This window comes from Giraffa tippelskirchi, chromosome 12 (genome assembly GCF_054371585.1).
Source record: "Giraffa tippelskirchi isolate mGirTip1 chromosome 12, T2T-mGirTip1v1.2.pri, whole genome shotgun sequence".
Taxonomy (NCBI): Eukaryota; Metazoa; Chordata; class Mammalia; order Artiodactyla; family Giraffidae; genus Giraffa; species Giraffa tippelskirchi.
In genome coordinates, this window is record NC_137286.1 from 35455289 (window position 1) to 35478961 (window position 23673).

Genomic DNA, 23673 nt, shown 5'->3' on the forward strand with positions numbered 1-23673 from the left:
GAAACTCTCATTTAACACTGGTGGGAATTCAGAGTGAGAATTCAGCCACTTGGGAATACAGTTTGGCAGTTTCTTACAAAAGTAAATATACTCTTACCTTGTGATTCAACAGTCATGCCCTTGGTATAGATGAAGATGAGTTGAAAACTTACATCTACACCAAAACATGTACATGGATTTATAGCAGACTTCTTTATAATTGGCAAAATTTGGAAGCAACTAAGATGTTGTTCAGTAGATGAATGGATAAATAAACTGTGGTACATCTAGACAATGGAGTATTATTAAGCTCTAGAACGAAATGATCTATCAGGCCATGAGGAAATTAATTGTATATTATTAAGTAAAAGAAGCCAATCTGAAAAGGTTACATACTGTCTGATTCCAATCTTAAGACGTTTTGGAAAAGACTAAATATGGAGACAGTAAAAAGATCAGTTGCTGCCAGATGTTTAGGTCCATAGGTTTTGTCAGATTATCAGGGGGAGTTGACAAGAGTTCGAAGAGAGGGAAGTGAGAAATCTGTTTTCTCCTTCCCCTTTCCCTCTCTTTTTCTTTCTTTCTTCCTTGTTTTCTCTCAAAAGTGATTGATTAAATTAGTATATAGCATTTATTATTTTGAATTTTATTTAAAACATGAAGTTCAGTTGTGTTTAGCTTTTTCCAAAAGTTTAGATCGCTTTGTCTTCTGTTGCATGTCTTGGAAACAGGCATAGTAAGCCATAGCAATGAGATCAGTTCAGTCACTCAGTCGTGTCCAACTCTTTGCGGCTCCATGGACTACAGCACAGCAGGCTTCCCTGTTCTGTCCTGTCCATCACCAACTCCCGGAGCCTACTCAAACTCAAGTCCATCACATTGGTGATGCCATCCAACCATCTCATCCTCTGTCATCCCCTTCTCCTCCCACCTTCAATCTTTCCCAGCATCAGGGTCTTTTCAGATGAGTTGGTTCTTTGCATCAGGTGGCCAAAGTATTGGAGTTTCAGCTTCAGCATCAGTCCTTCCAATGAATATTCAGGACTGATTTCCTTTAGGATGGACTGGTTGGATCTCCTTGCAGTCCAAGGGACTCTCAAGAGTCTTCTCTGACACCACAGTTCGAAAGTATCAATTCTTCGGCGCTCAGCTTTCTTTGTAGTCCAGCTCTCACATCCATACATGACTACTGGAAAAACCATAGCTTTGACTAGATGGACCTTTGTTGGTAAAGTAATGTCTCTGTTTTTTAATATGCTGTCTAGGATTGTCATAGCTTTTCTTCCAAGGAGCAAGCATCTTTTAATTTCGTGGCTGCAGTCACCATCTGCAGTGATTTTGGAGCCCAAAACAATAAAGTCTCTCACTATTTCCATTGTTTCCGCATCTGTTTGCCATAAAGTGATGGGACCAGATGCCATGATCTTAGTTTTCTGAATGTTGAGTTTTAAGCCAACATTTTCACTCTCCTCTTTCACTTTCATCAAGAGGCTCTTTAGTTCTTCTTCACTTTCTGCCATAAGGGTGATGTCATCTGCGTATCTGAAGTTATTGATATTTCTCTTGGCAGTCTTGATTCCAGCTTGTGCTTCATCCATCCCAGCATTTTGCATGATGTACTCTGCATATAAGTTAAATAAGCTGGGTGACAATACACAGCCTTGATGTACTCCTTTCCTAATTTGGAAGCAGTCTGTTGTTCATGTCCAGTTCTAACTGTTGCTTCCTGACCTGCATACAGATTTCTCAGGAGGCAGGTCAAGTGGTCTGGTATTCCCATCTCTTTAAGAATTTTCCACAGTTTGTTGTGATCCACACAGTCAAAGGCGTTGGCATAGTCAAAGCAGAAAGTAGATGTTTTTCAACAAAGCATAAGTAGATGATTTTCTGGAAATCTCTTGCTTTTTCGATGATCCAGCGGATGTTGGCAATGAAATAGTTACCTAATTTTGAATCTCGGCTTTGTCTCTTAGTGTGAAACTTTGGGTTTATCATTTAATTTAGCTACACCTGAGTTTTCTCCTGTAAAAAATGGAGCTAATAGTTGTAACTATGATGGGCTTCCCTGGTGGCTCAGTGGTAAAGAATCTGCCTGCCAAGGCAGGAGACATGGGTTCAATCCCTGGTCTGGAAAGGTCCCACGTATCTTGGGGCAACCAAGCCTGTGCATGACAACTATTGAGACTGTGCCAAGAGCCTGGGAGCCGCAACTCCCGAGCTCGTATGCTGCAGCTGCTGAACCTCTCGTGCCTAGAGCCCATGTTCTGCAGCAAGAGAAGCCACCGCAGTGAGAAGCCTGCACACTGCAACTAGTGAGTAACCTCTACTTGCCACAACTAGAGAAAAGCCCACGCAGCAATAAAGACCCAGCACAGCCAATAAATAAGCAAATAAAAAATAGTAACTATGATAGAAATTACTTCAAAGATTAAATGAAATATAGCTATATGGAAAGCACTTAACACAGTGCCTGGCACATAGCAAGCATGCCATGAATGTTAAGTGCTGCTGCAATTATTATTATCACTGCTATTATTTTTATCAGTGGTTGGTAAAGAACCTATATTTTGAAACTTTATGCAGACTTATCAGACAATTTGACTTGTCTCTTCCACCTTTCTTCACAAGTTTGGCAGTTTTGCCATTAGTTTATTTACATTTTCCTTTGAGCATATTTCTTTTCCTCTTTATCTTTCCCCCCTAATCATAGCTAACATTATATGAGTACTTACTGTGGGCTAGGTACTTTGTGAAATGCTCTGTGAACAGTGAAGCAGAAGTTGGAAGTCTAGGTTCTGGTCCCAGTTCTGTCATTCAGCCTTTTGACTGGGTCAACAAATTGAATCTTACTAAGCCTTAGTTTTATCGTGTACAAAATAGGGATAATAATATTTGTCCTGTCTTTATATTAATACTTTGTTTTGAATATTAAATGATATGTTTTCAAGAGGGTGGGACAAATTGAGAGAGTAGCATTGACATATGTACACTACGATGTGTAAAATAGCCAGCTCGCGGGAAGCAGCTGTGCAGCACAGGGAGCTCAGCTTGGTGCTCTGTGATGACCTAGAGGGGTGGGGTAGGGAGCCGGAGGGAGCCTCAGCAGGAAGGGCGTATATGTATACTTATAGCTGATTCACATTGGTATAACCAGAAACCAACACATCACTGTAAAGCAATTGTTGTTTAGTTGCTAAGTTGCTTTACGACCCCATGGACTGTAGCCCTTCCAGGCTTCACTGTTCACAGGATTTCTTAGGCAGAAACACTGGAGCAGGTTGCCATTTCCTTCTCCAGGGGATCTTCCCGACCCAGGGATGGAAACTGATTCTTTACCACTGAGCCACCGGGGAAAGCGTAAAGCAATTATCCTGCAATTAAAAAAAGCCCTTCATAAAATAAAATAAATGTGCAAATATAAAGTATTGCTATTTTTGTCAAACTTAAATGTCAGATTTGCATAGTACATTGCCCTTCAGATGGAATTACCTAGATGTAATTTATTCCTTTCTAGAGTCTTTCTTAATAGAAGTCTCACATAGAGCAATCACAGAGAATAGAAACATCTTAACCTGAAAGCAGTTTTGCCTATTATGCATTTTAAGAAAGGTTGGTTAAAGTATTTGAATAATATACATATGGATACATGATAGGGTAAATACATAAATGGGTGAAGATGAGTTAGAGTATTTTTGAGAATTTCATGCAATTAATGTCTGAATTCACAGGAAGCAACTAGTGCTTTGCTGATTATTCTAGAAAAAGTTTGTGAGGGAGGTATAATTCAGGAAAATTCAAGTGAGTTTTAAGTTTGTGTGGAATATTGGGAGAGAAATGAGGTGGTCTGGAATATCTGGTAAAGGGCTTTTAGCACAGGGCCTTGGGGTGCAGTGTAACAGGAAGTCAGTGGTGTAATTGCACAGCTCTAACTGGAAGATGGTCTCCTGTGGCTCTGTGATCTTGGACAAACCAGCCTCTAAATATCAGTTTTCTAAGCTGTAAAGTACAACTAATAATACATACTTCAAAATTTGTATAAGAGGATATTTGCCATCATAATTAAATCATTACTACTAGAGTTGGAAAGTACTTGGAGAGCCATTAGGCAAAGGTTTTGTGGGTTGTTGATGATTACTTTAAATTTTATTGCTTGAGTGTTGAGAATTTGGGCCTGGATTAAGACTGTCAGATAAAATATTTACTAATTTTTATTTGCTGGGTCTGACAGCCTTCGTCTGGATGAGGAACTGTGGAAGGAGGATGAGCAGCTCCATCTCAGCCTCTTAAGTGTGTGTGTGTGTCTTTGTGTGTGTAAATGTTTTGTTTGCTTGCCTTTTGGTAATGAAGATTCTGTATAAGCCAAAGGCTGGCTATAAAAGAGTTTTGAAGTATAGAAACCACTGTTACATTGAAGGCCAAAGCATAAAAACTGAAGCCTATTCGCTTCTATTTTGGGTGTTCTTCACTCTGGGACTCTTATGTGAAGAAGGGAAAACAAACAAGCTAATAGAAATGGCTTACACACATATAGGACAACCCAAAGAAACTTGGGATTGTTTGCTGTTCTAACTGTGGTACAAGTATTTATTTACTTATCAGTTTAAGGAGCCACAAAGAGATAAGCAACTCGTTTGTACTTCTAGTGAGAAGGTTCAAGTCTTCCTGTAAACTACACACTCATGTTTGTGGTGGAATGATTCTTTGGTAGTCTATAAAAGTATATAATATAATCTTGGATTTCCAAAGTCTGCCTGTGCAACTGAGGAAAGACTGGGTCATATGGACACTGTAGTTACTTTATTTGGTGAATCTGCTCTGCAGCTGATGCTTGGTGTTATTCATCAATATTCTTTTCTAGTAAATTGTTTTGTGTTTATATATTGATTTTTACTTTTAGTGGAAAAATCATTTAAGGTAAAGTTAAGTAACTGAATATAAGTAGAGAACATGTCATTTCTAAATGAAAAGAATGTATACCAGCAATTTCACAATGATGAAACGGGTATCTATTATTTGTTAATGTATTTAAATGTGCCATACATGTATTTTAGTAAGCCAGGAGCCCTTTCAGTGCTCCTTTTCAATCAAGATTCTATTCATCATTAAAATCATCCTAATTTTCAATGAGACATGTAATTGATATTACAAACTTGCTGGTTTTATTTAAAATGAGAAGCTTTGTTTTGGTGAATTCAGTGTGATGTAAGGTGAAAAGAAGGACATCATGTTTTTAAATATTTATGTTGAAAAATGTGATTTATACAAAAATTTAGTTCCTGGAGGCATCAAAAAATTTTTTTTTCCATGTTTTATTTCATCAGAACACTACAGTAGACTGTAAAATGACATCATCTACGACTGGAGATAAACACTTTGATAAAAGTCCCACTAAAACAAGACACCCTCGGAAAGTTGATCTAAGAGCTCGATACTGGGCATTTCTTTTTGACAATCTTCGCCGGGCAGTAGATGAAATCTATGTGACTTGTGAATCAGATCAGAGTGTGGTGGAATGTAAGGTAAGGTTTGCTTTAAGTTTTTGTAATCCATTTGAAGTCAGATTCGCCAGTTTTTGCTATATCTAACTTGATTATTTACCTCTGTATACAGTCCTTCAGTATTAACTATAGTCTCCATGCTATACACTAGATCCTCAGAACTTACTCATCTTAAAACTGAAAGTCTGTACTCTTTACCAGCATCTCCCTACTTCCCCTATCACTTGCAGCCACTATTCTACTGTCGGCTTCTGTGAATGCATCAGATTTTTCTTTGTTTTGATTTTTTAAGATTACCCTTGCTGTTGTTTGTGTTACCTAATTGTGTACTTTTATATTATGTGCAAGATTTGGTAGAAAATTGTCTTGATACATAGTCCTAGGTGAGAAATTAAAGGATAGTACACATACACACATCATTTATTAAAAGATCTCTCTTGGCTGCATTCTCCATTGGTACTGTAGGTGGCATTAGTGAGATTTTCACATTCTTTGGTTTCATGTTTAATGTCTTTAATTGGACATTGCCCCTTTTCTATTGAGATACTTATCACTCTCCTCATCAACTTTGGTGAGGGGAAAGTGAGATTGATGGCTAACTGTAAACAACTCTGGGTGGGATTGGGATGTCGTTGTAAGGTGTGTTTTCTAATTTTAGATAACTTTGTGTTTGTAATGGGATGTTAAACAGACACATAGCGTAACTGTCTGAAAATTCACTAGAAAGCCTGGCCTTTTAGTAGATGCAAACTATATGCTGTATTTATACTGAATAAAATTATTTTGAGAAAAATCAGGATGATACATCTTCATAGAAAGATTATAGAGGCAGCTTCTGTTTCTACAGTGAACATGGCTAAAAATCCTGGAATTCATTATTTAACCTTTGAAATATATGAAGAGTCAAAGCAAAGTTATATGTTGAAACAACAGCTGTGTTTCCTGTAAAATTGGAAACAGTCAAAATATGTTTTAGACTAACTTAAAAATATGACTCAACAGAAATAGGTTTCAGAATGAACAGTGATTGAAATCATCCAAGTTTATGCTTTGGTTGTCACAATTAATATTGTTACTATCAGCATGTAAAACTTTTTTTATGTTTTAAAAAAATATTTTTAAGGAAAATCATATTGTTGGGGTGTAGTCTCCACTCCTTGTTTTCCATTTCAACCTGAGGGGAACTAGATGTGTGGCTCTAGGATACTGGGGACCCTGTGGAATATAGAGACTGGTACCTGCATCTCCCTTAGAGATTTCATAGCATAACAAGCTTGCTGGAGTGGCTCATGCCAGCTGGGCTTAGAGGGACTTCAGGGTAGTAAGCTTTCTTTGGAAGGAGATAGGATGGGACTTGTCACTGATGGAGTAAAGAGGACCCCCAGTGCATCTTATGATTTCTGTGAGGGAAGGATTTTAGACATTGGTGAAGATGATGGAGTAATAGGGACTTCCTATGAGGACACTTCGTTAGGCGTCAGTAGAATATACCGAAGTCTGATGGAGTTGAGGCAGAGGGAGCCAGGGTGAACCTGACCACTGCCTAGAGAACCACGAATGCTCCCTGTGCAGATTAGCATGTGCTGCAGAGATCAGTAGGGACTGCTCACTTCACATTGATCCAGAGAAGGATTAGGGACGCATCTCTGCCTGGCAACACTTGACTCTGTTGTTGGTCAGCATCATCTTAGTCCCTGGAGAAGGACTGACTGAAGATCCATCACTAATATCTGGTAAGCTCTATAAGTGGAGTATTGCTCTGTTCCCACAACTGCCACTTATGGCAGGGGCATAAGTTTGTGAATGTGGGGTAGTGTTAAGGAGTACAGAGGAGGAAGAGAGGAAAGACTCCGTGAAAATAAGCCATGTTCTTCCCCACCACAGGCATCTGCTAAAGGCCATCTAATTCTCACTTGTGCTAGGTTGTTGGACAACAATAGGCAGGTTGTCTGAAGATAGGACTTAAAAATCAAACTTTGAAAAAATAAATAAATAAAAAAAATAAAAATCAAACTTTGATAATTGAATGGACTGAAAAATTGTGGATTTCACTGAGCATACTCAGCAGGTTTAGGATTCAACTGAGTAGCTAGTTATGTGTGGGAAAAGATAAAAGTATTCTATGTTTATATCTCAATAATTGAGACTTCTCATTTCAACAAGTTAAGTCAGGATCAAAATGAGATGTGAGAAAATGCTTAGAAAAGTATAACATACAATAAAAAGTAAATAAATTTTATAGTTAGATGAAAGGAGAAGTCACAGATGGAGATAGGGGAGTATAGATCCAGGACAGAGAAGAATCACTGTAGAAGCAGGAAGAATATAGGAGAATAGAAATGTCCCAGAGGCCATGGAAGAAGTAGGAGTGGTACATAGGTTAAGAATGACTGCAGATGAGAGAAAGCTTGGCATTCAAGAGGGATAAGAACAGATGGGATCAAGGTGGAAACTTGTGATAAGAATTTGAAATTCCGTTTGAGGGGTTCTTTGCCCTTTTATATTTTCAAGAAGTAGGAGGTGTGGGGTTGGAAGTTGGAAGAGGGTGGAAAGATCTGAAATAACTGTGATGGAGAATGAAAGGGCAGACTTTTAGAAGCCACAGGGTTGCCCAGCAAACTTGAAGGTCACAGTTGAGACTGGAAATTCTTCTCTTTCCTGTATGTTCAGTTTTAGTAAAATCCCTGGATCACAATTGAAATCTTTTAGCAGGACTCCCTGCATCCTTCCAATCTGTTCTCTATGCAATAGGCAAACTGATACTTAAAAAAAAAACAAATATGAGCTCTGATTTCTTTGATTATAGCTCCTCAAAAGTTTCCCTTTGCTCTGTGCATTAAAATCTCCAGCATGACCTTCAAATCTTGAGTGAGTTGATTTGTGTAAACCTCATTTCACACCACTTTCTCTCCTCCCTTCTGCCTCATTTAAACCAGCCTTCTTTTGATTACTCAAACATGCCAGGTACTCGCAAGTCTTCAGACCTTTCCACATTCTGATTCTTTTGCTGAGACACTCATCTTCACTCTTCTTGCCCAGCACCTCTTCACCTCGCCCATCCCTTTTACCTAACTCCCATTCCTAATATAGGTTTCAATTTAAGTGTCACTTTCTCAGGGGAGCTTATCATATGTTTCAGACTAAATCAGGTTCCCTGCTAATATAGAGTTCACCCTCAGTATCTGCATGATATTGGTTCCAAGACACCTCTCCTACCCTTGCCGTGTGGATACCAGTATCCACGGATGTTCAAGCCCTTTTTTTAAAATGATGTAATACATTCAGCCCTGGATATCCATGGGTTCTACTTGGACACGCATGGCCCAACTGCACTCTCATAGCATACTTTACCTAGAAACATTTTATCACAGTTGAAACTACATAATTATTTATTTTGTTGTTTTATATCTGTCTCCCTTACTAGACATTAAGCTCCCAGAAGACAGAAACCACACTGTCTCATTTACCACTCTATCATCAGTTCTTGAAACTGGAACTGGAACACAGTAAATACTCTGTAAATAGATGTTAAATGGCTGTGTGAAGCAATGAGACTACATACATTGTTGGGGTAAAGACATGTCTACACAGTTACGTGATTCCCTTCTACCCTGACTGAATACTTACTAGCATTCAGTCACTTACTGAAAATGCCCAAAGATGGTGGGTAGATGAATTAATCATGGGTTGGTATTTTTTAGGCAGATTCAGTGGAATTTCATTGAAGTAAAGAATTGAAGAGGTTAAGAGAATAGTTGGAGTAGTGGACCATGGAGCTGAAGTTTCATGGGGAAGGAAATGGCTATTTAGTCTGATAGATGTGGAGAAAGTAAAGAAGTTAGGTATTTGAAAATATCCTTTGAACAAGATAGGAGTAGGTAAAGTGGATTCTCTATAGATAGAAATTGATGTTTATATTTTTAAAGTTATATTTACATACTCTAAATTATTAGCTTGTTTTTTTTAATGTCCTTGATCTCTCAGTGAAACTAAGCCATGCCGTTTGGGACCACCCAAGATAGACAGGTCATGGTGGAGAAGTCTGACAGAATATGGTCCACTGGAGAAGAGAATGGCAAACCACTTCAGTATTCTTGCCTTGAGAACCCCATGAACAGTATGAAAAGGCAAAATGATAGTACACTGAAAGAGGAACTCCCCAGGTCGGTAGGTGCCCAATATGCTACTGGAGATCAGTGGCGAAATAACTCCGGAAAGTATGAAGGGATGGAGCCAAAGAAAAAACAATACCCAATTGTGGATGTGACTGGTGATAGAAGCAAGGTCCGATGCTGTAAAGAGCAATATTGCATAGGAACCTGGAATGTTAGGTCCATGAATCAAAGCAAATTGGAAGTGGTCAAACAGGAGATGGCAAGAGTGATCATCCACATTCTAGGAATCAGTGAACTAAGATGGACTGGAATGGGTGAATTTAACTCAGATGACCATTATATCTACTACTGTGGGCAGGAATCCCTTAGAAGAAACGGAGTAGCCATCATAGTCAACAAAAGAGTCTGAAATGCAGTACTTGGATGCAATCTCAAAAATGACAGAATGATCTCTGTTCATTTCCAAGGCAAACCATTCAGTGTCACGGTAATCCAAGCCTATGCCCCAACCAGTAACACTGAAGAAGCTGAAGTTGAACGGTTCTATGAAGACCTACAAGACCTTTTAGAACTAACACCCAAAAAAGATGTCCTTTTCATTATAGGGGAAGGAATGCAAAAGTAGGAAGTCAAGAAACACCTGGAGTACCAGGCAAAGTTGGCCTTGGAGTACAGAATGAAGCAGGGCAAAGGCTAATAGAGTTTTGCCAAGAGAACGCACTGGTCAAACACCCTCTTCCAGCAACACAAGAGAAGACTCTACACATGGACATCACCAGATGGTCAACACCGAAATCAGATTGATTATATTCTTTGCAGCCAAAGATGGAGAAGCTCTATACAGTCAGCAAATACAAGACTGGGAGCTGACTGTGGCTCAGATCATAAACTGCTTATTGCCAAATTCAGACTGAAATTGGAGAAAGTAGCGAAAACCACTAGGTCATTCAGGTATGACCTAAATGAAATCCCTTATGATTATACAGTGGAAGTGACAAATAGATTTAAGGGACTAGATCTGATAGAGTGCCTGATGAACTATGGACGGAGGTTCATGACATTGTACAGGAGACAGGGATCAAGACTATCCCCATGGAAAAGAAATGCAAAAAAGCAAAATGGCTGTCTGAGGAGGCCTTACAAATAGCTGTGAAAAGAAGAGAAGTGAAAAGCAAAGGAGAAAAGGAAAGATATTCCCATTTGAATGCAGACTTCCAAAGAATAGCAAGGAGAGATAAGAAACCCTTCCTCAGTGATCAATGCAAAGAAATAGAGGAAAACAACAGATTGGGAAAGACTAGAGATCTCTTCAAGAAAATTAGAGATACCAAGGGAACATTTCATGCAAAGATGGGCTCGATAAAGGACAGAAATGGTATGGACCTAACAGAAGCAGAAGATACTAAGAGATGGCAAGAATACACAGAAGAACTGTACAAAAGAGATCTTTATGACCCAGATAATCACAATGGTGTGATCACTCACCTAGAGCCAGACATCCTGGAATGTGAAATCAAGTGGGCCTTAGAAAGCATCACTACAAACAAAGCTCGTGGAGGTGATGGAATTCCAGTTGAGCTATTTCAAATCCTCAAAGGTGATGCTGTGGAAGTGCTGCACTCAATATGCCAGCAAATTTGGAAAACTCAGCAGTGGTCACAGGACTGGAAAAGGTCAGTTTTCATTCCAATCCCAAAGAAAGGCAATGCCAAAGAATGCTCAAACTACCGCACAATTGCACTCATCTCACATGCTAGTAAAATAATGCTCAAAATTCTCCAAGCCAGGCTTCAGCAATATGTGAACTGTGAACTTCCAGATGTTCAAGCTGGTTTTAGAAAAGGCAGAGGAACCAGAGATCAAATTGCCAACATCTGCTGGATCATTGAAAAAGCAAGAGAGTTCCAGAAAAACATCTATTTCTGCTTTATTGACTATGCCAAAGCCTTTGACTATGTGGATCACAATAAACTATGGAAAATTCTGAAAGAGATGGGAATACCAGACCACCTGACCTGTCTCTTGAGAAACCTGTATGCAGGTCAGGAAGCAACAGTTAGAACTGGACATGGAACAACAGACTGGTTCCAAATAGGAAAAGGAGGACGTCAAGGCTGTATATATTGTCACCCTGCTTATTTAACTTATATGCAGAATACATCATGAGAAATGCTGGGCTGGTTGAAGCATAAGCTGGAATCAAGATTGCCAGGAGAATTATCAATCTCAGATAAGCAGATGACACCACTCTTATGGCAGAAAGTGAAGAGGAACTAAAAAGCCTCTTGATGAAAGTGGAAGAGGAAAGTGAAAAAGTTGGCTTAAAGCTCAGCATTCAGAAAACAAGATCATGGCATCTGGTCCCATCACTTCATGGGAAATAGATGGGGAAACAGTGGAAACAGTGTTAGACTTTTTTTGGGGGGGCTCCAAAATCACTGCTGATGGTGATTACAGCCATGAAATTAAAAGACACTTACTCCTTGGAAGGAAAGTTATGACCATCCTAGATAGCATATTAAAAAGCAGAGACATTACTTTGCCAACAACGGTCTGTCTAGTCAAAGCTGTGGTTTTTCCAGTGGTCATGTATTTATGTGGGAGTTGGACTGTGAAGAAAGCTGAGCACCGAAGAATTGATGATTTTGAACTGTGGTGTTGGAGAAGACTCTTGAGAGTCCTTTGGACTGCAAGGAGATCCAACCAGTCCATCCTAAAGGAGATCAGTCCTGGGTGTTCATTGGAAGGACTGATGTTGAAGCTGAAACTCCAATACTTTGGCCACCTCATGCAAAGAGTTGACTCATTGGAAAAGACCCCGATGCTGGGAAGGATTGGGGGCAGGAGGAGAAGGAGACGACAGAGGATGAGATGGCTGGATGGCATCACCAACTTGATGGACATGAGTTTGGGTAAACTCTGGGAGTTGGTGATGGACAGGGAGACCTGGCGTGCTGCGATTCATAGGGTTGCAAAGAGTCGGACACGACTAGCAACTGAACTGAACTGAACTGATCTCTCAGGCACTGAAATACTTTAGTCTCCCACTACTATTGCAATTTCTTCAATATCTCTTTGAATTTCTGGGAATGTTTGCTTTACACGTTTTATTGTCTTATTGTTAATTATATGTGTTTTTTTTTTTCAATTTAATTTAATTTTAAACTTTTTATTTTATATTGGAGCATAGTCAATTAGCAAGGGAATGCTCAAAATCCTTTAAGCCAGGTTTTAACAGTACATGAACTGAGAACTTCCAGGTGACCAAGCTGGATTTAGAAAAGGCAGAGGAACCAGAGATCAAATTGCCAATGTATGCTGGATCACAGAAAAAGCAAGGGAATTCCAGAAAAACTTCTACTTCTACTTCATTGACTATGCTAAAGTCTTTGATTGTGTGGATCGCAACAAACTGCGGAAAATTCTTAAAGAGATAGGAGTACCAGACCACCTTACTTGCCTTCTGAGAAACCTGTATGGAAGTCAAGAAGCAACAGTTAGAACCAGACATGGAACAGACTGGTTCAAAATTGGGAAAGGAGTACATCAAGGCTGTATACTGTCACCCTGCTTATTTAACTTGTATGCAGAGTACATCACGCAAAATGCCGGGCTGGATAAAGCTCAAGCTGGAATCAAGATTGCTGGGAGAAACCGGCATAAACTCAGATACCAGATGACACTACTCTAATGGCAGAAAGTGAAGAGGAACTAAAGAGCCACTTAATGAAGGTGAAAGAGGAGAGTGAAAATCTGGTTTAAAACTGAACATTCAGAAAACAAAGATCATGGCATTCTGTCCCATCACTTCATGGCAAATAGATGGGGAAACAATGGAAACAGTGACAGACTATTTTCTTGGGCTCCAAAATCACTGCAGATGCTGACTGCAGCTATGAAATTAAAAGATGCTTGCTCCTTGGAAGAAAAGCTATGACAATCCTAGACAGCCTATTAAAAAGCAGAAACATGACTTTGTCAACAAAGGTTCGTCTTGTCAAAGCTATGGTTTTTCCAGTAGTCATGTATGGATGTGAGAGTTGGATCATAAGAAAGCTAGATGCCGAAGAACTGATGCTTTCGAATTGTGGTGTTGGAGAAGACTCTTGAGAGTCCCTTGGACTGCATGATCAAACCATTCAATCCTAAAGGAAATCAACCCTGAATATTCATTGCAAGGACTGATGCTTATGCTGAAGCTCCAATACTTTGGCCACCTGATGTGAAGAGCCAACTCACTGGAAAAGACCCTGATGTTGGGAAAAGTTGAAGGCAGGAGGAGAAGGAGACATCAGAGGACAAGATGGTTGGATGACGTTGTCAACTCAGTGGACATGAGTTTGAGCAAACTCAGCGAAATACTGAAGGACACGGAAGCCCGTGTGTTGCCGTCCATGGGGTCGCAGAGTGAGACACGACTGAACAGGAACAACAATGTTGGTTTTGAGCATTATAATAATTTTTTTGAGCATTTTTGTCTACTTATGCTGAGTCACAATAGGTCTCTCGGTTTTCATAATAGGAAATAGCATAAGAGCATCTAGTCCAGCAACTTCCAAATGAGTTGAGATTAAAAATTAGTTAGCCACTGAAGCAACATATTTGTATCACTACGCAGGCAACTGCAAATTTTATTTATCCAAAAGGATCCTGGTAAGGATTAAATTATAGGAGAATGATTTTCACTAGCAGATTTTCATTTGGTAGGCTTTTATTTGTTGAATATATTATGTATATATAATATATTATGATATATATCATAATATATTATGAATATATTATGTATATATAATATATTATGATATATATCATAATATATTATGAATATATTATGTATTCTTTTTCCAGCTTGCTTATATTGAGAATTAATGGGAGATATTTGAAAGAGGTGAATGATAAAGTAATGAAGATGACTGGCTGAATACTATTATTAGTTTTGAAAGTGGTTTACTTGCCATTTTGCTTTCAGACGATTTCTTTTTTCAACATTAGATTAGCAGTTTAAAAAAAAATAATGCTTTTTAAAACTTGTTTCACTTTTTGTAAATCATTTTCTTTTCATAAGAGTCCCTTCATCACTGACTTCTCATGTGATGGTTATTTCCACTTCTTCATCATCAGAGAGGTGCACAACTGTACTCATTCCTGCAGCTGAGTTGGAGGGCTAAATTGATGTCTGGGCCCAAGGGTCTGTGCACCTAGTATTGTGTGTCAGGAGGACAAAGGGATGGCGCCAACCATCCTGCTGTGCGCCAGTAACTAGAATTAGTTACAAACCAATCGAATCCGTTGCAGCCAATTGGTAAACTAATTGGTAATTTTAGCTGTACATCTATATGTAGTTATCTGAATGCCTATAACATTACTTTCAGAGCCACTTTTGTTCTGTTTCATCCTGCTTAACAAAATAGCCTTCATAGCTGTAAGGAGAAAGATGTGCATCAGTGACTGTGAGGCTGCTCCAGCTGCTTGTCTTGTTTGTATTCCCTTGTTCGTAAAACATGACTCAGGTTACAGCTGCATGGTACCACTCTGATCATTTCTGATAACGGTGAGCTAAACATTCCTTAAAATAGGTTGTTTAAGCCACCAAATGTACTTTCTCTGTGCCAACTTGTATTAGAAGTATAGCTGCTTAAATTCTTGCCTTTTAGAGGGTTTCTTCTTCTTCTTCTTTTTTTTCCTTCAGGGAAAAGGGAAATCAGTAGAAAACTTTTAAAGGAAATTATTCTGAATTAAATCTTTCTGTGCCCTAAAGTACGTCACTTAAGTTAATGAATTTAATTCAAGAATTTGAATTGTATTAGTAGAATTGAAAAAAGGAGGTCAACTACATTTTAAAAATTTTCCTTTTCCTGATCATAGAAAACTTTCATCACCAGTGATTTGGCAATAAGATTACCTTAGAAAGAAAATAAACAGTACTTCTATGTCAGGAGAGTCTTTTAAAGTAGAGTATAACTTTTATGACTAAAGTGAGGTTGGTACTATATTTCATTTATGAATAACTTGGCATATATTTATTATTAGTCTTGGGTCTGGTTTCCAAAGTGTACCTGTATGTTTAAAAAAAAATTTGTAAATGAAAAGTGTTTTTGAGGTCTTTGAGGCCCACTGATACTAAACCATGAGTCCAATACTTTGTTATGGAAAAGTAATTTATTTATAAAACAAATAACTTTTTATAGCTGGCTGTCATTTTCTGATATCATCTTCTGGGAGAATTGGAAAGTTGCCTTTTATAGTAAAGTGATACTGGCATGTCTTTATAGTAAGATGAGAATAGTATGATACTGGTTAAGGAATACACTTTAAAGTTCTTTGTCTTATGCATTTAAATGGCAATTATGGCCAATTAAGCAATGTCTGCACACAGCTAAACTTGACATCAATTCCGTTTTGTCAGACATGGAGTGGATCTTAGTGGCTTATACTTTTAAATCTTTCTTGTGTAAAATTTTCATTGCCACTCGCATGTAAAACTAGTCAGTGCTAAGAAAAAAGTCTTTGCGAGATGAGTAGAATGTAGTGTCACTGTAATGTGATTTTGGATTTTCTAAAGAGGAAAACTAGAGTGCAGATAAACTGAATTAGAAGTGATTCCTGTGAAATCCAGTCAGTTTGAAATGTATTTTGTTATTGGAGGCTTAGTGCAAATGCTGTATTTGATAAACAGAATGCAGGTAACCCATTATATTATGAAAACTGGTTTTACGTCATGCATAATTATAATGGCCTTTGATATATTCAGCTTTGTATCATTTGCCTTAGAAATGCTGGTAAAATTTTAAACATTTACTTTTCCAAATATATTTCTTTTTAAACTGATGATTTCACATATATGTTAGCAGAATTAAACATTATTTAAAAGACTAACCATTATTATTATTTTTTGAATTTCACTTCAGAAAGCTTCAGTTTAGTAGTAATGTAAAAAATGTTGATGAAGAACACTGGAGGGAAGCATACCCTTGATAATGGATTTGCTACTAACTTTTTTCATTCCTATCTTTTCTTCCTTTTATTTTTCTTGCTGCTGGTATAGAACATCTTAGAGGTATGACTTAGCAGAAAGAGCAGTGGGCCAGGAGTCAATGCAGTGGGGCTTGGGTTCTGTGCTGTCAGAGCCAGATCACTAAACTCAGTGTTATCTTGAAGATGAAGTGACTAACTATAGACTATGTGACTTCTTCACTCATTAGATAATCCTCTGAAATTTACTCATTATTTAACATCTTTTGTCACTAATAGTTTTACTTATTCAGCCCATTCTTTAGAATAAAAATTTCTAAACAAGATGGAGAGGGTAGAAATTTGCTTAAAGAGGGATTGTAAATTACAATTAATTTCTGTCAGAAAGTACCACTGATAAATGTTACGTTGGCCATCTGAGGGAATAATTTTCTGTTTAATTCACTCAGGCTAAAGAGCAGCATTTGCTAGCATGCTGTCGATGTTTCAGATCACTGAGTGCCTCTCTCTTGTGGTTTGAGTTTCATTGATTCAGTGTTTAACACATAGTGGGTTTCTAACAAATGTGATTTGGTGAGTAACTCGTAGAATCTTAGGACTGTTAGTAAAGTTTTCTAATCCATCTACCCATTATACAGTTAGCCATGACCATATTCCCTCTGGTAACTAATTCTCTTTTTGAGACAGCTCTGGCAGGTGAAAATCTGTCATTTTCACTGAGCATTCTTTGTTCCATAACTTGTATTTATGTGGAAATAATATAATCCCTTTTATGACAAGCTCTCTTATGTGAAGATATCTATCATACCATCCCGTTAGTCTTTTTAAGCCTAGTCATCCAGTTCTTAGTGTAGTTCCTACTATGATGTGATGTTCAAGTCTTCCTTATTATCACACTTGGTTTATTGTCTTCTACTTTATCTATCTATCCTCCTTAAATTGTGCTTACCATGGCTTAGTGGCTAGCAAGTAGCTAGCAACAGAATAAGACTCTAGCTGATTAAATAGAAAAATTAATTCTTTGAGAGGATAGGTCCCAGATTTGATACTAAAACCCATGAATCAGGGTTAGAAAATAGGCAGAAACCAAGGAGTTTTTGCAGAGAAACATCTGGCTAGGATGTATTGCTGTTTTTCTAAAATACCACCATTCCCTCTTTATCTTTGCCTTGCTTGCTTGAGATTCAGAGTCCCAGGCAAGTGAGTCTGATGGGTTAAGTCCCAGTCGTAGTACTGTGCTTAGTTGCCAAGTAGCAGAGAGCAGGAGGATCTTCTCCTTTCATGTCTGTGCAAAAACCCAACTCCGCAAACTAGAAATAGAGTGGACATTCCGGTTAACAGTAAAAAAATGTTTCATACAGACAGAAAACCTACAGAGGAAGTGGTCTCATTTTACCTTATGCTGATCAGACCCCCAGCCTTTTCATAGTGGCTATTATAATTGTATTTTTGAAGTATGAGGCCGTATTCACTTTTTCCTCTGGCTCAGCAAACTGTTTACTCAACTTGAGTTTAGTGTCAAGTAAAATTACAGTCTTTTTTATATATGTCATGTGTTGTTAAGACCAACTTCTGCCTAATATTTTTCTTGTACAGTTAGTTACTGGATCCAAGTGTAGAATCAGAAACTTATCATTTTAAAATATCTCATCTTTTTAGATTTGCCACATTACTATAGCCTGTCCATGCTGACCAATAGAAATATAACATGAGCCACATATGTACTTCTAAATTTCCTAGTTGTTACATTAAAAGGGCAAAAATAAACATGAAAATAACTTATGTAATATTTTAAATTTAACCCAATACATCAAAAATTATTTCAACATGTAATGAGTATGAATATTATTATTTTTTACTGTGATCATTATTATTAAGACATTTTACATTCTTTCTTTTTGATCAGAGTCTAAGTTCAGACTAGCTACCTTTCATGTACTTGAAAACCATGTATGGCAAGTGATTACCATTTTGAACAATGCAGATTTATATATTTTTTTAATTCTTTTGTCTGTGGTGGATTTATTTCATATATAAATTGGTTGAGCATACCCTGTATTTTTTTATCAAATGCCCTGTATTTCTTTTATCATACACTGGTAAAAATGTTTGGGTAGAGGGACTTTTCACATCTCTGAGGATAACTGGAAGAGCTAGGTGATAAATAATAAATCTACAGACAGCTTAGGGAGAGTGAAGAATTCTTAAGCAGAAGAACAATAGGAGCATGATCCAGGAAAAGATAGAAATCCTTAGGGGGAAGCCTCAGCAATAATAATCTATGAGTAATTTATTGGTCAGAGGACAAATTATGGTAGAAATTAGGAAATATTTTGAACTGAATAACAAAAATAATATACGTGAGATGGAGCCTAAGTCATATCCGAAGGAAACTTTATAGTGCTAAAATGCATATAATTTCTGGAATAAAATAAAGGCTGAAAGCCAGTGATCAAAATATTCAGCTCAAGAAGTTAGGGGAAAAAGTAAACTAAACCCAAAAACATCAGAAGGAAGAAAATGATAAAGAGCAGAAATTAGTAAAATAGAACTGTCATACATCAGACATCATCATCAAAGTCAGAAGCTGCTGCTATAGTTAATCAAGAAAAGAAATTAGCAAGTATGGAAACTAGTATCAGTGATGAAAAAGACAATATTACTACTATCATTGCTATCAGATATGAAAAAGGTAACAGACTACAGGTCCTATAGAACATTAAAAATACAAGAGCTCCTTCTCTATTCTCTTGTTCTCCCACCTCATTTAAAAAAATATGAATTAGAAGTAGCTGGCAGATGTGGGTTTGTTGCATAAGAAATATTAAGGAAATAAGATATTGAATATAAAGGGAATAAAATTTCTCATTTTCAGAGAAAGGATTTACCAATATGGAAAGGGAGAAGTTTAGAATTAACTATAGGTGATTGATGTGAAGAGCCGATTCACTGGAAAAGACCCTGATGCTGGGAAAGATTGATGGCAAGAGGAGAAGGGGAAGACAGAGGATGAGTTGGTCAGATAGCATCACTGATTCAGTGGACATGAATTTGAGCAAACTCAGGAAGATAGTGAAGAACAGGGAAACCTGGCGTGCTACAGTTCATGGTGTCAGAAGAGTCAGATGCTGGTTAGTGACTGAACAACAACAACAAATAGGTGATTGATTGAATTTGGAAACATTGGTATGAACTTATATTTCTTTTTTAAATACCTATACACAGCTAGATACAGAAATAGGTGTAGATGTGTTCATGTGTATGTGTGCACATGAGTGCATGTGTGTGTGTATATTTGTTTGTTTATTTCTACTGTTTACTTTTGCCTCATTGACTACACTAAAGCCTTTGACTGTGTGGATCAAAACAAATTGGAAAATTCTTAAAGAGATGGGGATATGAGACCACCTTACCTGCCTCCTGAGAAACCTGTATGCAGGACAGGAAGCAACAGTTAGAATGGGACTGGTTCAAAATTAGGAAAGGAGTACATTAAGGCTGTATATTGTTACCCTGCTTATTTACTTATATGCAGAGTACATAATGTGAAATGCTAGGCTGGATGGCTCACAAGCTGGAATTAAGAGGGTGGAGAGAAATATCAATAACCTTAGATATGCAGATGATAGCACTTTAATGGCAGAAAGCAAAGAAGAACTAAAGAGCGTCTTGATGAGGGTGAAAGAGGAGAGTGAAAAACTGGTTTAAAATTCAACATTCCAAAAACAAAGATCATGGCCATCCATTCCCATCACTTCATGGCAAATAGATGGGAAAAAAGTGGAAACAGTGACAGATTTTATTTTCTTGGGCTCCAAAATCACTGTGGACAGTGGCTGCAGGCATGAAATTAAAAGACATTTGCTCCTTGGAAGAAAAGCTGTGACAAAACCTAGAGAGCGTATTAAAAGGCAGAGACATCAGTTTGCTGACTCAGATCCATCTCATCAAAGCTATGGTTTTTCCCATAGTCATGTATGGATGTGAGAGCTGGACCATAAAGAAGTCTGAGCGCAGAATAATTGATGCTTTCAAACTGTGGTGTTGAAGAAGACTCGTGAGTGTCCCTTGGACAGCAGGGAGATGAAACCAATCAATCCTAAAGGAAATCAACCCTAAATATTCATTGGAAGGACTGATATTTAAGCTGAAGTTGCAATACTTTGGCCACTTGAACCGAAGAGCCGACTAATTGGAAAAGACCCTGACACTAGGAAAGATTGAGGGCAGGAGGAGAAGGGGGCGACAGAGGATGAGATGGCTGGATGGGTCACCACCTCAATGGGCCTGAGTTTGAGCAAACTCCACGAGATAGCAACTGAACAACAACTGGGAGCACCGTGAAGCGCTGACACAGCAGCATCCGTGAGCACATTAAATACCTAATCTTGGTCAACGTGTTCTTCTCCAATGAAAAGAACCAGAGCTCCTTAGAACAGTGGCTGATTCCAGGGCAGGGGCAGGGAAAATACAAGATGAACCTGAAAAATCTTTTTGTGACAGAAAGTAGGAAATAATCTGACACAATAGTAACGTGTCAGAAATACATAAGAAATACATCAACAACTTCCCATTTGCCAAATCTGGGACAATTCGAGTAGTAAAATAAACAATGATAGTAATGGATCATTGAAGAATATAGAAATTGATGAATCCATACTATTATGAATAAGTAAATTAATAAATAGTCAAGTAAGGGAGAAGGGAAAGCACCTTTTCTATAATAGAATGCTAAATAATAAATGAAGAAGGAATGATGGAATTAGAAAACCATCATTTAGAAATGATTATAATAATTTATACAGGCAAGAATTGCCAATGGATCTTAAATTAATGAAATTTGTTGAAGAACAGGATATTTATAGTTACAGAATATCTCCCTAAAAGATAGTTTTTAAGTACAGAGAAAAATAAGAAGTTTAAGTGGGGGAGTTGTTAGATACCACTTATCAAATTATCAAATTTATTATCATTAGTAATAGGACGTATACATAGTGGGTGCCTCTTTATATTAGGCACTGAGAAGACCACAGCATCACTAATGTGGTATTCCTGATAATTCACTTAATGTGACCTTAAATTGATTGACATATTACAAAATAACTGCCTGTGTTCTTTAAAAGTTCTTTAAAAATATGAGATCATGAACGATTGAGGAAGAGCAGTAACAAAATGAAGAAGACAGGACAGTTAAATACAAGCATGATTCTCAGTAGGACCTTGGATTAGATTATTTTTCTTCCCTAAAGCCACCCTGCTTATTTAACTTATATGCAGAATACATCACATGAAATGCCAGGCTAGATGGCTCACAAGCTGGAATCAAGATTAAAGGGAGAGATATCAATAACCTCAGATATTATGCAGATGATACTACCCTAATGGCAGAAAATGAAAAGGAACTAAAGAGGTTTTTTTTGATGAAGGTGAAAGAGTAGAGTGGAAAGCTGGGTTAAAACTCAACATTCAAAAAATGAAGATCATGGCATCCAGTCCCATCACTTTGTGGTAAATGGGTGGGGGATAAATGGAAACAGTGACAGACTTTATTTTCTTGGGCTCCAAAATCACTGCGATTGGTGACTGCAGGCACAAATTTGAAAGATGCTTGCTTCTTGGGAGAAAAGCTATGACAAACCTAGACAGCATATTGAAAAGCAGAGACGTCACTTTGCCAAGAAAGGTCCATCTAGTCAAAGCTGTGTGATGTAGTTATGTACAGATGAGAGAGTTGGACCCTCAAAAAGGCTGAGCACTGAAGAATTGATGCTTTCAAAGCTGTAGTGCTGGAGAAGATTCTTGAGAGTCCCTTGTTCAGCAAGGAGATGAAACTAGTCAATCCCAAAGGAAATCAATCCCAAATATTCATTGGAAGGACTGATGCTTAAATTGAAGTTCCAATACTTTGGCCACCTGATACAAAGAGCTGACTCATTGGAAAAGACCCTGATACTGGGAAAGATTTAGGGCAGGAGAAGAAGGGGGCAACAGAGGATGAGATGGTTGGATGGCATCATCGACTTAATGGACATGAGTTTGAGCAAACTCTGGGAGATAGTGGAGGACAGGAAAGCCTGGTGTGCTACAGTCCATGGTGTCACAAAGAGTCAGACACAACTTAGTGACTGAACAACAACAAGAGTACAGTAGTGGAAGAGTTGGTAAAATTTGAGTTATTTGGAGGATCCGCACTTACTGAATTCAAACTTACTTCAGAGCTATAATAATCAAAACGATGAGTTGCCAGGATAAGGATAGACATGTAGATCTATGTCTAAGGATAGACATATAGATCTTGGCAATATATCCATAACATCTGTGGTCACTTTTTTTGTTAGAGTATTTTTATTTATTTATTTATTTTGAGCTATTCTGGTTCTTTGTTGCTGAGCAGACTTTTCTGTAGTTGCAGTTAGTGGGGTCTTGTTCTCTCATTACAGTGTGAAGCCTTCTCATTGTGGTGGCTTCTCTTGTTGCAGAGAAGGGAAGAGCTCTGTGGTACACAGGTTTCAGTAGTTGCATCATGTGGACTCAGTAGTTGCCATTCCTGGGCTCTAGAGCACAGGCTCAATAGTTGTGGCACAGGGGCTTAGTTGCGCCACTGCATGTGGGATCCTCCAGGACCAAGGATCGAACTCATGTCTCCTGCATTGGCAAGTATGCCAACAGGGAAGCCCTGGTCACTGTTGTTTTGACAAGGGTACCAAGATTATTTCATGGGGAAAGAATCGCCTTTCAGCAAACGTTTCTGGGACAACTAGATATCCACACACAAAGAATGAATTTGGGTCCCTACCTCACACCATATGCAAAATTTAACTGTAAATGGATCAAAGACCTAAATATAAGAGTTAAAACTATAAAACTTTGAAGAAAACATAGGTGTAAATCTTTGTAACCTTGGAGTAGGCAATACTTTCTCAAATATTATACCCAGAGCACACATAACCAAATAAAAAATATGTAAATTGAACTTCATCTAAATTTAAAACTTTTATGTGTTATTAGGACATTGACAAGTGAAAAGACAGCTCACAGAATGAGAGAAAATATTTTCAAACCATATGTCTGATAGGCATATGGTAGATATGTTAGACATCACTAACTCT

The 23673-nt window shown here is 37.9% G+C and overlaps 1 protein-coding gene across 30 annotated transcripts in view; it reads left to right on the forward strand.

Moving 5' to 3' along the window:
* Positions 1-23673, forward strand: part of SCAPER (S-phase cyclin A associated protein in the ER) — a 407833-nt gene that overhangs the window by 52130 nt on the left and 332030 nt on the right. For all 30 annotated transcript variants that reach the window (XM_081549564.1, XM_081549573.1, XM_081549582.1 and 27 more), the window contains one exon: positions 5301-5498. In XM_081549564.1, coding sequence (XP_081405690.1) covers positions 5301-5498 — 198 coding nt within the window. The remainder of the gene's footprint in view (positions 1-5300; positions 5499-23673) is intronic.